The following is a 15,177-nucleotide window of genomic DNA, read 5'->3' as shown; positions in this document are numbered from 1 at the left end:
CTCTGAGCCCCTGTGAGCCTCTTAGCCACGCCGGACCATCACGTCCAGTCTTTCACCTTGTGGGGAAGATGGGAAACCCAAGCAGAGATAGGTGTCGTTTGCCCCTCCCTCAGATCACGTGCCCCAAGCAAACTCGGTTATTTTTTACTGAGTCAGTTGTTTTTGCTCTCTCTCTCAGAACATGTTTTCAAAGCCTTTTTCTTATTCTTAAATTTTGCGGGAGGTAAGTTTCAGCTTAGTGTAACCTTATTCTTCTGGTTCTAAACTACATGTTTCATTTGTGTTTGGAGAGGGAGCCTGCAGGGAGGAAAGCTCAGAAAAATGAAAGTTCGAATCTGGCTTTTCTATGACCCTGGGCAGTTTATTCGATCTCCCTGAGACTCCGTTTCCTCAACTGGAAAATGAGCATAACATCTTTTGTTTTATAGGGTGCTTGTGATGACTCAGTGCAACACTGAATGTGAAGCGCTCAGCACTGCGTCGGGTGTATAAAAGATGCTCCGCAAATGTTCACTCTCCATTTGAGCAAACATATCTCCTTCCTCTGATTATACAGATTCTTCTCTGTTTGAGCTCAGAGAACTTCCCAGCACCCCTCTTTTCTCATGCACAACTTCTCACTTCTCTTTCTTGTGAGCATCATTGAGGACCATCTTGCATCTCTCTCCCTTTCAATCTGTTTCTAGCTGTGTTCTGTCTTAAGAATTTCTGCCACAGAGAGACTGTCTTTGCTTTGAACTTTCTTGAATCTACTTGTTATAAACTCAATTCTGGAGGAAAAGCAGAACCTGGTTGAACCATCCAAGGGCCAAAGGACCAGTTTCCATGATAGTCCCCTTCATGGGAGAACCACCAACATTGACAACAATAGGTCTGGCTGGAACGATTCTCTCAGTGTGAGGCAGGCAAATCCCTCGGCCCAGAAATCAGGCTTAATTGGAAATTAAATTGCATTTCCATGCCAACTGCAGGGTGCTTATATCCACAGCTAATTTATCAAGGTGATGCCTCATCTATGGGAATAGAGTGGCTGCATCAGCAAGGTTACAAGCTTGTGTCTGATGAGATGAACTTTCTTTAAAGCGCAACTTGAACCCTTCAAGCTCCTCATTTTGGGGTTTTTGCACTTACTGGCTGCCTCCTCTGTGCCAGGCACTGTGCCAGGTCCTGGAGATGTGGATGCTAGCGGGAAATGGCACTGCATTCTCCCTGCTCTGTGCCAGTGGCAGAAAGAGAATCTCATAAGCAAAAGATTCCCAAACCACAGCACTTTACTTAGTTATCCAGGGTTGAGTTGTTTAGGAAGGTAGAGAGCATTATAGATAACTTCATGGTTAAGAATCTGATCTCTATATTGAACACTGACACTAGTCGTTCACAACGAACAAGGGTGGCCAGACTCTTCACCAAGCCCTTTACACGCATGTATTCCATTCTCCAGGCAATGGTGGGAAATAAATACATGATGATTTTCATTATCCCCATTTCACTGATGAAGAAATTGAGACCTAGGAAGTACGTAACATGCCTGAGGTCATTGTCACCCAACTAATAGGTGGTAGAGCTGGGATTTAAACTAAGGTCATTTCATAGCAGAGCCAATGCCTTTAAATGCCAGATTATACTGCTCCTTTATTTCCCCCGACTTTAATTCTAAAAATGTCCAACTATAGAAGAGTTGCAAAATTAGTATATAGGAGACGCATACCCTTCACCTTGGTTCACAAATTATTATCAATATTTTGCCATATTTGTACTCCTTCTCTCTCTGTGTGTGTGTGTGTGTGTGTGTGTGTGTGTGTGTGTGCATTTGGTTTTCTGAATCATTTGAGGCTAGGTTCAGGGACATAAAACACAAGTCTGGTTTGGAAACCACATGGGGACGAGTTTGGCTGGAGAATGTGTTTGTAGCTGGGGAGACACGAGCTGGAAGCAGGCTGAGACCATGAGATGCCAGCTATGACAGCCAGGTCTGGAAGTTTCGGGTGTGCTCTAACATGGTGAGGACAGGCAGTGATACAGTGCAGTGAAAGCATAAATTTTATTGAAGGTATTGGGAAGAATTAAAAAATTAAAGATGTGTATTCAGGGAATGGTATTTTTATGGTCTGATTAAATATACATGCTTATTGAAGGTAAGGCAGACAATACAGTTCCTCTATCAAGAAGAACTTTAAAATATAACCATTGATCTTAACTAAAACCCAGGATATTTCAGTTTATTTCTTTTCTGTTTTACTTTTTCTACCCACCTATCTATTCACAGATTGGAACCTCATTGTACTTATAGTTTTGTATCCTGATTTTTCACCTAGTATTACATCAATAGCATTTCTGCTTGTTATTAAGTAGTCCTCAAAATAATTTTTCAAAGGTTTAATATTATTGCATCAGATGGATGAACCAAAATTCAGTTAACCCACTATTTTTCGACTGAAGTTGAGATTGTCTTCAATTTTTCACTATTATAATGTAGTACCGTGATGAACCCTGCTGAATAGAAGTCTTGGTGTACATCTCTGATGATCTGCTTAGCACAGACTTCTAGAAGTAGGGCTCTCTGGTGAAAGGTTGTATGGACTATCTCTTTGTTTTGCCCTGGTGTGGAGGAGACAAGAGGGGAGAAGTGGAAAGAAATGCAGTCTGCCGGCTGCAGCAAAGCAGTGAGACGTGATGAGAGTTTGGACTTTGGGGACAGCACTGAGAATGGAAAGAGTGACAGACAAGAGAAACACCAGGGAGAAATAATCAATAGAACTCAGCGAGCAAAGATAACAGAAGGTGCAAACTGGGAACACATACAGAGAAACAGCGAAGTCAGGAGAGACAGGTCTGCTTTGCTTTTACGAGGGTTGTGTAGAGGGCACAGGAAGACATTCAAATCGAAGGACTTATGATCCATCCTCCCTCCCTCCCTTTCTTCCTTTCTCCATTCATCCCTCCATTGAGTCAGGATCATCGACACTTTGCTAAGGGGGTAAGTGTGGTTGGAAAGGTAGACTTGGGAAGGCAGAATACAGAACCGGGGCCTTTAATGGGCATGCAGTGCAGAGACTTTCAGGAAAGGAAAGTGGATTCAGAGGCCCAGGTTCAAGGGCCAGCTTTGCCACCCACCAGGTGGTCTCCTCCTGGGCTTCTCGTCTGCCTGGTGGACCTCTCAGCTTTCCCTGAGGACTTACTATGTGCTGGGCCCTGTGCCAGGTGCTGGGGAAGCAGCAACGGCCAGGACAGTCCCTGCTCTTGTGAAGCTGGACTCTCAGGGCACAAGCCAGACCAGAAACAAATGAGTAAACGTGTGATGTAATTGCAGGAGGGTTATGCGGGAAAATGAGGCAGCGTTAGGTGGGAGGAAATGCCACTGTGCACAGCGGGGGCGACTGTAGACAGGAGGGGATCTGAATGAAGTGCGGGAGAGAGCCAGAGGAGAGCTGGCAGAGGGTGTCCAGACGGAGAGACAGTAACCGTCAGGACCCAGAGGCTGGAGGAGCTGGGGTTCCAGCAAAAACAACATGGCCTGGTGGCTGGGGTGCACTCCTGGAGGAGAATGCCACCAGAGCAGGAGGCCAGAAATGCAGGGACAGATCACGCAAAGGCTGCAGACCAGAGACGAAAGTCTGCATTTGACTCTGAATGTGGCAAGAAACCACTGGAGACAGAGTTGTGAGCAAGGGGATTTTGTCTTTTAAAAATATGGGAGTGGATGAATAGCAACGGTTGAATGGATTAAAAAAAAATGATGGTATATCCCTACTCTGGGGCATTATTCAGCCTTAGAAAGGAATGAAATTCTGACACATGCTACAACATGGATAAACCTTGAAAACATTATGCTAAGTGAAATAAGTCAGACACAAAAGAGCAAATACGGTGTGGATCCTACTTACAGGAGGTACCTAGAATAGTCAGTTCATAGAGACAGAAAGTAGAAGGCTGGACAGGGGCTGGGAGCGTGAGGGTGGAGGGAATGGGGGATTCTTGTTTAATGGGGACAGAGTTTCAGTTTGGGAAGAAGAAAGGTTCTGTAGGTGGATGGTGGCGATGAGGGTTGCACAACAGTGTGAAATGTAATCAGTGCCACTGAATTGTACACCTCAAAATGGTTAAAATGGTAAATTTTATGCTATGTATATTTATGACAATAGAAAGATATGCGAAAGGATGCTATGCAAAGAATTGTCTCGGGTGCATTACTTTCCTACGGCTGCCTTAACAAGATACACAGACTGGGCAACTTAAACAGCAGAAATTTATTTTTTTCGTGGTTCTGGAGTCTGGAAGTCCAAGATCAAGGTGCTGGCTTCTGGTGAGGCCTCTCTCCTCTGCTTGTAGATGGCCACTCTGTCCTTCTTGCTGTGTCCTCACAGGGCCTTTTCTCTATGTGTGCGTCTCTCCCTCTTCTTATAAGGACATCGGTCCTATTGGATCAGGCCTCCACCCTTAAGACCTCATTGAACCTTAATTTCCTTTTAAAAATCTTACCTCCAAATACAGTTACATCGAAGTTAGCACTTCAACTTATGAATCTGGGGGGACACAATTCAGTCCATCCCAGGGGTGATGCTGCTGAGGGGTTTGACACAGAGTGTTCCTTTGGTACCGTATGGGATCTTCAGAGTCACAGCTCTGGCTTTGTGACCTTGGGCAAGTTATTCAACCTCTCCCAGCTCCAGGATGGGAATAACAAAAGTAGGTAACTCGCAGGGCCAGGGCTGGATGGACTGCAGTCCAATATGCCTGGTGTCTTAGGCGTATCCCAGGCTCCAAGGCACAGCGGGTTCCCAGCTGATGTTTACAGATAGCGAGCTGCAAGCCTGGGATTGGCTCTGCTTGTCAAGCACAGATGGTTTGAAAAATGACACCCAAACTGGCTCAGGGTTAATCAAAAGATTACGGAAAGAAAATTGGGGTGGGCTAACCCCAGCCTCTCAGACACAAGCCGCAGAATCACATCTCCCTCCCTGATCCCTGCCCGATTACCTGCCTCTGCTTCTAAACCAGCTCATGCCAGCAAAAAGTGAAAATTGGCTAGACTGGAATTACAATAGCAATGCTTGCTGGGTGGTATTTCATTTCTTTCCCCTCTGTGCAGTCTCAGCTGTCAGGCTAGTTCTCCCATATTTTTTTGTGGTTTGACTGGAGAAGGGGTGTATGTGGATGAGGGTCTGGGGTGTAATCTGGGGGGCACAGGTCTCAGCAGAATCTTCCAAGCTGTGCTGCTTCCATCAGAATAGAGGCCTTGAAACCTTGATTTCTCAAATAAGAGCATGTTTTGCCTCTTGGTCAAGCTGCGGAAGAACCCGTTTTGTCTTTATTACTTTCCTATGCCGGATCTGAGTTTTAGAAATGAAAGGAGCGTCATATAGGAAGTAGAACTGGAACTTGGAGACAGATAGCCTGACTTCCAATCCTGGCCCTGTTCCGAGCTGGCTGTGTGACCCAGAGCCAGGCCCTTCCCGTCCTGAAGCTCAGAACTTCTTATCTATAAATTGGGTTAACGAGAGCTCTCCACCTTCTGGGGTTCTTGTGTGTATTAAATAAAATTGTGTGTGCGGTGCTTAGAGCAAGGTCGGGCACAGAGCAGGTGCCATGCGTAGTGTTGCAATGATCGCTATAGAGTCTTAAAATTCCAAAACTGGAAGGGACGCTTGAAGCCAGAAACTCCCTCATTTTAGGGATGAAGAAACGGAGGCCCAGAGAAGGGGAGGATCTGGAATCGAAGGCCCAGCTCCCAATCTGCTGCTCTTTGTGGTTCTAAGACCACAAGAAGGAACACAATGGCTTCAAGAAGAGAGGACCATGGTTGGCTTTAAGTTCATGGTCCTCCTGCCGTCATCCCAACAGGAGGAAGGCTTCCTTCCGCCTCCAGACTCAGGAGTACAGGGATTGGAATCACTGGCAGTGGTAAACGTTCTCCCTCATGTCTCTTCCTGGGGTCCTGGCTTCCACTGCCTCCAGATGGCCTGGGGTGCCTGTACAAGTTTCTCATCTCTGCTTCTTCTGCACAACTCCCTGCCCTCCTGTGGGGCCCTCAGAGCCTGGGTCCTCCCTCCTGCCCTTCCAGTTGGGGAGCAGATGGACACTGAGGGGGAAACCGACCTCCCCTCTGTGCATCTGGCCAGCTGTAGTGGACGGGCAGCGAGGGCCATCCCACAGGGCACCGGAGAACTGGGGTGGAAGAATGGCCAGGCCCCTGGTCTTGCTTGCACTGATCCCTCATCTCATCAAGGTCATTGTGGCTGGTGGCTTCTGTCAAACTCTTGCAAATTCAGAACAGGGAGATGGGGCGTGGAGGCCTCTGAATCAGCCTGACAAAGTCCAGGCCTCAAAAAGGGACTCCAGTCTCACAGCCTGATGTTGCTGGGCAGGAAAAGTGATTAGTCATCATTTATTCAACATGCATCTGGTGCTCAAGGCATCACCAATAAGCCCCATGCAGTGAGCGCTCATGTTCTCACAGGGGCAAGGGGATGGCCAATAAAAACGAAAACCAGTAAATGAAAAGGATAATTTCGGCTGTTGACAAGTTCCCAATTACGGAAGATGTAATTGAGAGTGACTGGGCGTGGAGGGGGCAACGTTGGAGGAGCCGTACGTCTAGAGAAGAGCCGGAAGAAGACTTGACTCATAGCCTTGTTTCTTTCGGCTCCGCCTCCTTTCTGTTGGCTATGAGTCCAAGGTTTAATTGCATGAAAAGAAGAGAAGGGTGAGAAGCTGACTTTTCCTGGGCAGCAGGTATGTGCTGGGTGCTGGGTATGCCACGTGCACCATCTCCTCGTAGCCCCATGAGGAGGGAATTACTGGCCCCATTTCCCAGGGGAGGACACAGACTCAAGGTGGGACATGGCTTGTCCCTGGCTATCCTGCCAGCAAGTGGCAGGATTTGAACCCAGGACTGTCTGGCTCCAGAGCTGTGCCCTTGCTTGCCCTGCATCTTCCTGCCATCCATGGCTGCCTCACATGACCACGTCCGCTCTCATGAATCAACAGCTGTCTGGGACTTGGGACTTGTGGTCCGATGAGAGAGGTGGTCTGGGGAAGATTCTGTGGCCTGGAAGATTCTGGAATCCTAAGAAGAATGGGGAAGGTGAGGGTCACACTGGCAGGGCCAGGGACCTCTGGGCCTCCAAAGGCTGATTAAGACCTGATTTGATCCACTCCACCCTGTGTCTTTGTACTGCAGCCCTCCCGCCTGCCAGAGGGGCCCATTTCCAGCTACTTTTAATTTGGAACAAACCAGCCGGTCCCCCGTGGTCCTAGAGTTAATAGGATGTCTGTGCAGCAGGGCTAGGATAAGCAACTGAACAAATTATTCCTGTCTGGTATTGGTGTCATTTGGAAGAAAGGACCAGTGGTCCCAGAGAGGGACAGCCTTGGCAGGTGACGGAGGTCCCACCTTCCTCTCTCTCCTCTGCTATGGGACTACAGGGACCCCAGAGAGCTCCTGGTCAGCAAAATGAATCAGGGGGTGATGGGTCTGCTACAGAGGGGCAAGGACAAGAGACCTGTAGGCTGGGATGAGGGCTACGTGGGAGAGCCAAAGCGAGCACACTGCCCACCCTGGCAGGTTCTGGCTTGGGACTGGAGAGGCAGGAATGGACCAGAATATTGGAACTTTCTGCCTATGACAAGGCACAAGCACTCAGAGGTTCCCAGTTGCAACCAGGGATGGGGCTGAGCTAACATGAGCCCGGTGCTCGCCTGAGTGGCCAGGAGAGCAAGCCAGCTGGGACCCGGGTTGGTGGGGACTCTAACCTCCCCAGCGAAGGGAAGTGCACACAAGCTGAGCTTCTCAGGAGGCAGGAGGTGCCCTCCTTCTGGCAGAGGGCACTGTCACATCTCACAGGTTCCAAGATCCCCAGAGTCAAGGTCATTGCTTTTTTTAGATAATTCTAGTAATTCCAGACTGCCTGGTGCCCTGAAACTTGTGTATTTCTCCACTGGCAAGACAACTTCTCACACTTGCCCTGTAAGGATGCAGAGCAGTGAGAGAGGGTCCCACATGGGCGAGGAGCTTGAGACAGCAGGTGTCTGGGCCCCAGCGCACCTGTCCCAGGGGTGATAGTGCCGCCAGGAGAGCACGCATGGGTCTGTCTTGCTGACCTTGGCCTGTGGGGTGTTCCCTTTCCCCATCAAGCTTATTCCTTAACCCAGGTCATGCCACATAACGGAATTTGTCCCAACCCCTTGCAAGATAGGTGGCTTCCCTGAAGCACCCCAGCAGGTACAACCATTTCTGACAAACCCACCTACAAAATTAGTGGGAAGCTGGTGGCACTCTGCCAGTGACAAGGTGGGGAGCAAAGCCCGCAGGGGCATCCTCTCCAGCCCCGTGGAGAGGCAAGCACCTGGTCTTGACCCCAGTAGAACTCAGGTTCTTCTCCAGCCCTGCCACTCATTGCCAGCTGGGCAACCTGGCTAAGCTAAAGGTCCGTTTCCTTAAAACAGTTAAAATGGAGATTGCAGTGCCTACTTCCAGGGTCAGGATGGGGCAAGGCAAGAGAGGTGCCTAGGGCATGCCGTTTAAGGAGCTCAGCTCCCTGCAAGTGCGGGGTCCCCTCTCGACCTGCTTGCTGCCAGCCTGTGACTTGTATTATCCTTGTTAAATTAGAAAACAGCCTTGCGTGGTTGATATTGCTATTATCGCCAATGATCAAGGAAGAACCTTGGTTTTGGGAGGGTTGTGCAACTCACCCGAGCTCACACAGCTGGTGGACCACAGGGCTGGGACTCCAGCCCAGTCTGCCCGAGGGCAGAGCCCTCCCCACGTTCAAGGTCATTTTCTTGAGGCTCCTGAACAGCAGTCGGGGGGAGGCAAGAGGAACGGCTTGTCTCCGTTGGGTCTGAAGCTGAGGTCTTGCCTAGCACACAGAGAACCGACCTGGGCCGGGAGGGAGGGAGAGCTGGGGTTCCAGCGCAAGGTTCTTGAGACAAATCTTACACGGTCAGCACCGCCCCCCTGCCGACCCCGCCTTCCGACCCCGCAGCTACGCGGGTGGCCAGGACAACTAGAAGCTCTCCTGGATTGGATTTCTCCCTCCTGCTTTGCGTTGGCTTTGCCATCTGTGCCTGGGGTAATGGATGGGTCCCCAAAATGCAAAAGGAAATGGGCTTAAACCTCACCAGCCAGAGTGGAGCCTGCACAACTTCTGGCTCCCGCCGCCAGCCCCGGGGTCTCTGCCAGGGCTGGGGAGCTAGCTGCGCAGGAAGAGGCACGTTCCTCAGAGCCCGGTGTAACTGGGCATCCAAGGCAGGAGCTGAGCATCTGGTAAGCTCTTCGTTAGAGCAGGGGAGGGCCTGGCTCTGGGAGTCACACTCCTAACTCCTAATCAGGGAATCAGGTGTGGGAAGTGGCTCGTGTGTCAGTCTCTGCACTGGGTGGAGCCGTAGGAAAGCAAGTTCAGCGGAGGGGAAACAGCAAAAGTGCTAGAGACGAGAAGCTGCTCTCAGAGTCTGCGTCAGGGGCTCAAGGAACAAGCAGTGAGTGAGAAGTCTCTGCCTTAAGATGCTCACAGCCCCGAGAGTACCAGCTAATCACTGTAGCAGCCCCATGGAGCATTGCCTCAGGACTTATTATGCAGATATCTTTTTTTTTTTTTAAATTTTTATTGGAGTATAGTTGACTTACAATGTTGTGTGACTTTCCGCTGTACAACAAAGTGAATCAGTTGTACAAATACATATATCCACTCTTTTTTAGATGCCTTTCCCATATGGGCCATCACAGAGTATGGAGTAGAGTTCCCTGTGCGACACTGTAGGCCCTCATTAGCGCAGGAAGCTTTACATGCACAATCTCATTAAGTCCCGTAAGGAGGCCATTTACGATTCCATTTTATAGATTAGGTACCTGAGGCCAGAGAGAGGTAAGGGACCTGGAGCGAGGCTTCCCAGCCAGTATGCAGAGAACCCAAGATGTCCTAGTCTGGCAACCAGTTGCCTTTGCCACTGCATAATTTGTTTGCAAACTTTTTTTAAACTTTCTTTTTTTTTGTTTTTTAACCTTTTAAAAACTCGTTTGTTAAATTTCAGAGAAGTCCAGTATGTGAAACAAATCAAAGTAGAGCTGAAGGGGCAGGAGTGAGGGTGCTAGGACACTCCCCCATCCCCAAAACACACACAACCTCCCCTCTTCTGACAATTTAAATGCCCTTCCCAAGACCCTAAGAAGCTCAGGCACGGTTCTGAATGATTTGTCTGGCTGGAGGCTCACCCTCTGACCATAGACTGAGCACCTCTGGGACAGGTGTGTGCACGGTGCTTCCTAGAAGCTCAGGCTACTACAAGCATCATCTCAGGGTGCCACGTAGTGCTGCTTCATTCATTTAATGCTATCGGTGGAGTACTCACTCTGGGCTGGGCACTGGAGGCGTAGCTCTGGCTACAGTGGTGAGGAAAATGCGTGTGGGCCCTGCCCTCACAGAGCTTAAGTCAAGTGGGGAAGACGGCCTTAAGCAAACATGTTCCTAAAAGAGACACGGATCACATATTGTGATCAGAGCTATGAAGGAAAAGGTCAAAGTCAAGGGGGAGGACCTGATCTCTGAAAAGGACCTCCATGAGAAATCTGGGCCACTGGCAGCTGAGAGCAGTGGAACGGGGGATTGCTGGCATCAGGGGGAGGTGGCCAGGACAGGAGCAGGCAGGACACAGAGGGGGTGGTCATGGGCCCTCCCTGTTCCCCAGTTATTCCCAAGGCAGGTTAAGAAACAATACATTGCCCCCAGGACCAGCAGGAGGTACCTGGTCTTATAGAATCTTTACATTCCTCAATCCTGAAAGGAGCAAAGAGAAATACTTCTTCTAAATGTTGGATTATTGCAAATCTAGGACTCAGTGTGATGAATAATGAATAAGTGAAATCACAACGGAAACCAGAAATCGTTAGGCAAATGTCACATGTCCATGTAGGGTGTAATCTAAATTCACCTAGGGCCGGTCTATACATTAGAAAGACTGTTCTCCACTATCCTGCTCAAGGCTTGACTCTGCTCTCTTGGTCATTTATTTTAAAAATATTTACTGAACACCTGGGTTGGGCAGCACACTGGCTTCCCAGCTTGCACCTGGTACAGAGCCAGGGCTGTGTAAACTCTCGGTGCTCTCTGTGGAGCCAGGAGGCAAGATCGTGCCCTGATGCCTGCCGTGGGTCGCCTCTCACATGAGTCTGAGAAAACTCAGTGGTGAAGCAGGTCAGAAGGAGTCCAGGCGGCCACTCGGTCCCCGCTACCGGTCCCTGTGGAGCCCTTTCTGTGTCACACGGATCTTAGTCTTCCGGGATTCTGAGCAGAGAGAGGGGGCCGTCCTGACCCACTGGCTGGTTTCTCTGCAAAGGCTGACGCTCCAGTGCTGCTCCCTCTGGAGCACCAACCTCCTTCCACTGCCCAGCCCTGGCCCTTCTGCTCGTCTCCGTTTAGTTGCCACTTCTGGAGGAGCTTCTTCACCTGCTCAGGCTACTTTTCTCTGTGCCCTTTGGCCCCCACGCCTCCCTCCTTCTCAGCACTCAGAGTGATGTCCCCGTGGGGTCTGTGTCTTTGGTCTGTGCTCCCACCGGAATGCACGTTTCTCGACGGAGGGCTCGAGTCCTATTCATCCATATGTCCAGCGTCTAATGAGTGTGGCGCAGAGCAGGTGCTCAGTAAATAAATGTCAAGGGGATGGTTGTGGGCAAATATGCAGGCGAAAATATCCTCCTCCTCATTTATTCAAATAGCCATCCGCCCCTTCTCTGAATCTCTCTGTCTCTCTCTTACACACACACACACCCTTCTGCATACACTCTCTCTCCCTGACTGACCTCACCTACTCACACTCACCCACTCTTGAGGCATTATGTCCTTCTGTGATCTCTCTTCCCCTCTGATGCTGCCTGGAGTGTACAGACCTGCCTGCAGTCGGCTACATTACAGAGATTTTGACCCTGGGCAGGCAGAGGGGATAGCCTGGGTCACCCTCTACAGACCCGTGTCCATCTCAGTCCCTGACCTCTCCTTCGTGTGGGGTCACTGCAACACACTCCGTAAAGGGATCCTGTGTCTCTGCTTCCCTGGATCCTTGAAACGGAGCTGGGAGGTAGATAGGTTAGCTTCATTTTACAGATGAGGAAACCGAGGCTCAGCGAGGCTGTGACTTGCACAGGGAGCGAAGCTGGAGTTGAGACCTAGATTTCCTAAGTTCAGGCCAAAGCTCTTTCCATTGCATTTCTGGGAAGCAGAGACTGGGATAGGATGCTGTCCCTCACCCATCACCCCCTGCGATCCCGGGATCCTTGATGAGAGGATTGAATGGGGGAACCCTGCACCATCCCCTAAGCCCTCTGCTCTCTCCGCCTCACCTCAGTCTGTCCCACTTGGAGCCCCTAATAATTCTTCCTGACAGCCTGACCCTTAGCATTGGGCATTCAACCCACCTGAGCTTCCTGGAGGGGCAGCGCCCTATTTCAGAAGTGCAATGGGGACAGAACAGGAGCTATGAAAGGGCCAGAGAAAGGAGACGAGCCAAATCTCACCATTCCTTCTCCCATACCCACCTTACAATTTCACCATGCTGGACCTGCCGGGCAGCCGGGGACCTGAACCAGGTCATTAGAGATGGCCATACACAGTCCTTATCTTCTCTCATTGTCATTTAAAAAAATCCCCGATCAAGAGTATGTGGGCCTCCCTCCTTCCCCAAATACCCTGCCTGCCTCTTTCAGTGCATCTCCCCCAAAGACTCTTTCCTCCTGAACGAAGGGCATGAATATTTAAAGACACTTTTTCAGCCAGTGCAGCCACATCACGCCGCTGCTCCCTCTTTAAATTTTATCTCCAGAAAGTTTGCCAGAGTGTCTCTGAGTCCCTCACACTCCTTGGTACAGAGTGTAACATGGGGCCCCAGAGGCAGGGACGTCCCTGAGAAGTTAGCCTCCCCTCTGCATCCTGGGGCTGAAATGCACACATGCAGTCCTAGTTCCGGTCCACAACCATCCCCTCTGGGCTACCCAGGCAGTCAGACCTGAAAACTCCCTGCCACGCCTGCTCCCGGGGAATGGGCATAGGTAGGAGATGCAGAGAGACAGGGGTCCAAAAAAAAGCAAAGAAACGATGAACAAAGACCCAGAAACGCAAGACCCTGGAACCCCGTGAGAGGAAGCTCTTGGCTCCTGACATCAGACCCAGAGCTGATATAGATCCTGTATTCACCAGTGCACGGTGGCTTCCAGCCCCGAGCCACCTCCTGCGGGCGCCCCCTCCAGCCTCTCTGTTCTGCAGAATTACTCACAGCCCACTGCATCAAATCTCTCTTTTATCACAAGGCACAACACTCCGTGGATAACTTCTTGAAACTCTAGTCATGCTAAGCTGCTTCTAGTGCTCTGGGAAGGGTTCTGTCCCTCTGCCCGCCTGTAACCAATCAGCCACACACCGCCAAACCCATTTCCAAAGTTCCAGGCAATTACAGCCGGCTGAACTCCCTGGCCTGGTGCCCGCCTGCTTGCAGCCAGGACCCAGGTTGTCAGCAACCCTGAAATCCAGCCCCCGATTTCTCCCCAGCTTCCTCTGAGACCCAGGCGCGCGGGAATGGCCACACTTAACCGCACCGAGGCACTCTGACCAGCCAGACCGCACCAATACAGAAAACGAGGGTCAAGGCCAGGCTCCCTACCTTTGCTGAGGGTCCCAGTGATGAGCTTAAAGACGGTCCGAGCAAATTTCACGAACCCAAGCTTGCATCTTTTGGTGCAGCCGCTCATGGTGGCAGAGGGAAGGCAGGCTCTGTTGTCGGCACCCAGAAGGAAAGGCACCCACCTTGCGTGCCCCTGGAACTTGGAGCCTGCCTGGGCGAACCCTGAGAGAAGGACGCACCCCAGAAGCTACGGGAACAGCACAGCTGCCTCTGCAGTGAGTCCGGTTTCTGCATCCAGAGAGCCTGCAGGGCACGATATCTGCTCCTTTCCTTCCTCCCTCCCTCCACTCCCTCCCGCCGTCCACCCAAGTCCTCGCCACAGGAGGATCTCAGGATGTCAGGGCTGGGGCAGCACTGCCAGGGCACAGGGCGCTCTGAGGGGACGGAGGAGGAGGGTGAAGCTGAGCAGCGTGGGGAGGGAGAAGCTGGAGCTTTCCCAGGCTTTGCTGACTGTCTTTCTTACATGGCAGTGGTAATGTAGCAATTAATACTCGAGTCAGAAGGGAGGGGACTGCTACGCAAAAACACTCCACTCCACAGCCTCCCGGTTCACTCTCCCGCTCTTTCCTTCCTGGTTAATCTAATAGATCAATTTTCTGTGCCGTGCCTTGATCGGGATCTGGGAGGACTTCCCTCCAGAGTAGGAGACCACTGCTTTGCGCTCAGTGGAAAGTTTGCAGGTAGCTTCTGAGCGGCCTGGTTTGCATCACGGAGAAGTTGGGCTGAGTGGGGAGCCCTGGGGGAGCTGGCTTGTGCAGCTCTCTGGCACCAGCAGCAGAGGCTGTCTGCCTCCGTTTATTTGGAAAGTCAATGACTCTGCTGCTTCCCGGCTCCAGGTGCCCCGCCCTCCACCCCAACACACACCCACTCAAAGTCGGGGGTTCAACTCCAGCTCCCACCCCTACAGAGCAGCTAAGAGTCTGTGCTCTCTCATCAGGATAGCAGAGGAGTGCAATTAGGGCTTTTCTTGATGAAGAAAGTACTCCTCAGAGATGCCATAAAGGAATGACCGAAATTCAAACCATCTGACTACAGTACAATACTCTCAGAAGTAAAACTGCATGGTAGTATGCAAATATGAACCCCAACTATTGCTTAATAAAAAGTCTGGCTGCTGTTCAGTAGCATAGACCATGTGGGTTGCCTGGAACGTCAGGGGGACATCTCATCCCACCCTCTACACAGGGCCGTGAACCTCCCCCATGACATCCCCACTTTACTTTCCCTGGTGATTTAAAGGGTCCCCATGGGCCATCACCATGGGTACCACCCACCAATGCACCGTGGTTCCATTTGAACAGCAGATATGAAATCCACCTGGCATTGAACTAAGCCATGCCCTGGGAATGTCTTTCTTTTTCTCTCCATCGGCTTGTCTATTATCTGTTTCTCTGGGATGTTTGAGAGCACTAGATTGCTTAAGAGCCAGAGAAGGGACACCACCTGTTGATAAAATGCCACATATGCCAGAACTCATGCTTCGTGTCTAGTTTCTTCCCCATCTTCTGCGAG

General features: G+C 50.6%; 1 protein-coding gene across 2 annotated transcripts in view; it reads right to left on the bottom strand.

Moving 5' to 3' along the window:
• KCNIP1 (potassium voltage-gated channel interacting protein 1) overlaps positions 1 to 13,732 on the bottom strand; it is a gene marked incomplete at both ends in the record, with an annotated part of 358,069 nt that extends 344,337 nt beyond the window's left edge. For both annotated transcript variants that reach the window (XM_082650729.1, XM_082650730.1), the window contains one exon: positions 13,645 to 13,732. In XM_082650729.1, the coding sequence (XP_082506855.1) occupies positions 13,645 to 13,732 (88 nt within the window). The remainder of the gene's footprint in view (positions 1 to 13,644) is intronic.
• Between the last annotated feature and the right edge of the window lie 1,445 nt (positions 13,733 to 15,177).

This window comes from Grampus griseus, assembly GCF_964374135.1.
Source record: "Grampus griseus genome assembly, chromosome: 3".
In the NCBI taxonomy this organism is placed as follows: Eukaryota; Metazoa; Chordata; class Mammalia; order Artiodactyla; family Delphinidae; genus Grampus; species Grampus griseus.
Note: the sequence above shows the minus strand (reverse complement) of the source record. Positions and strands in the feature narration are given on the sequence as shown.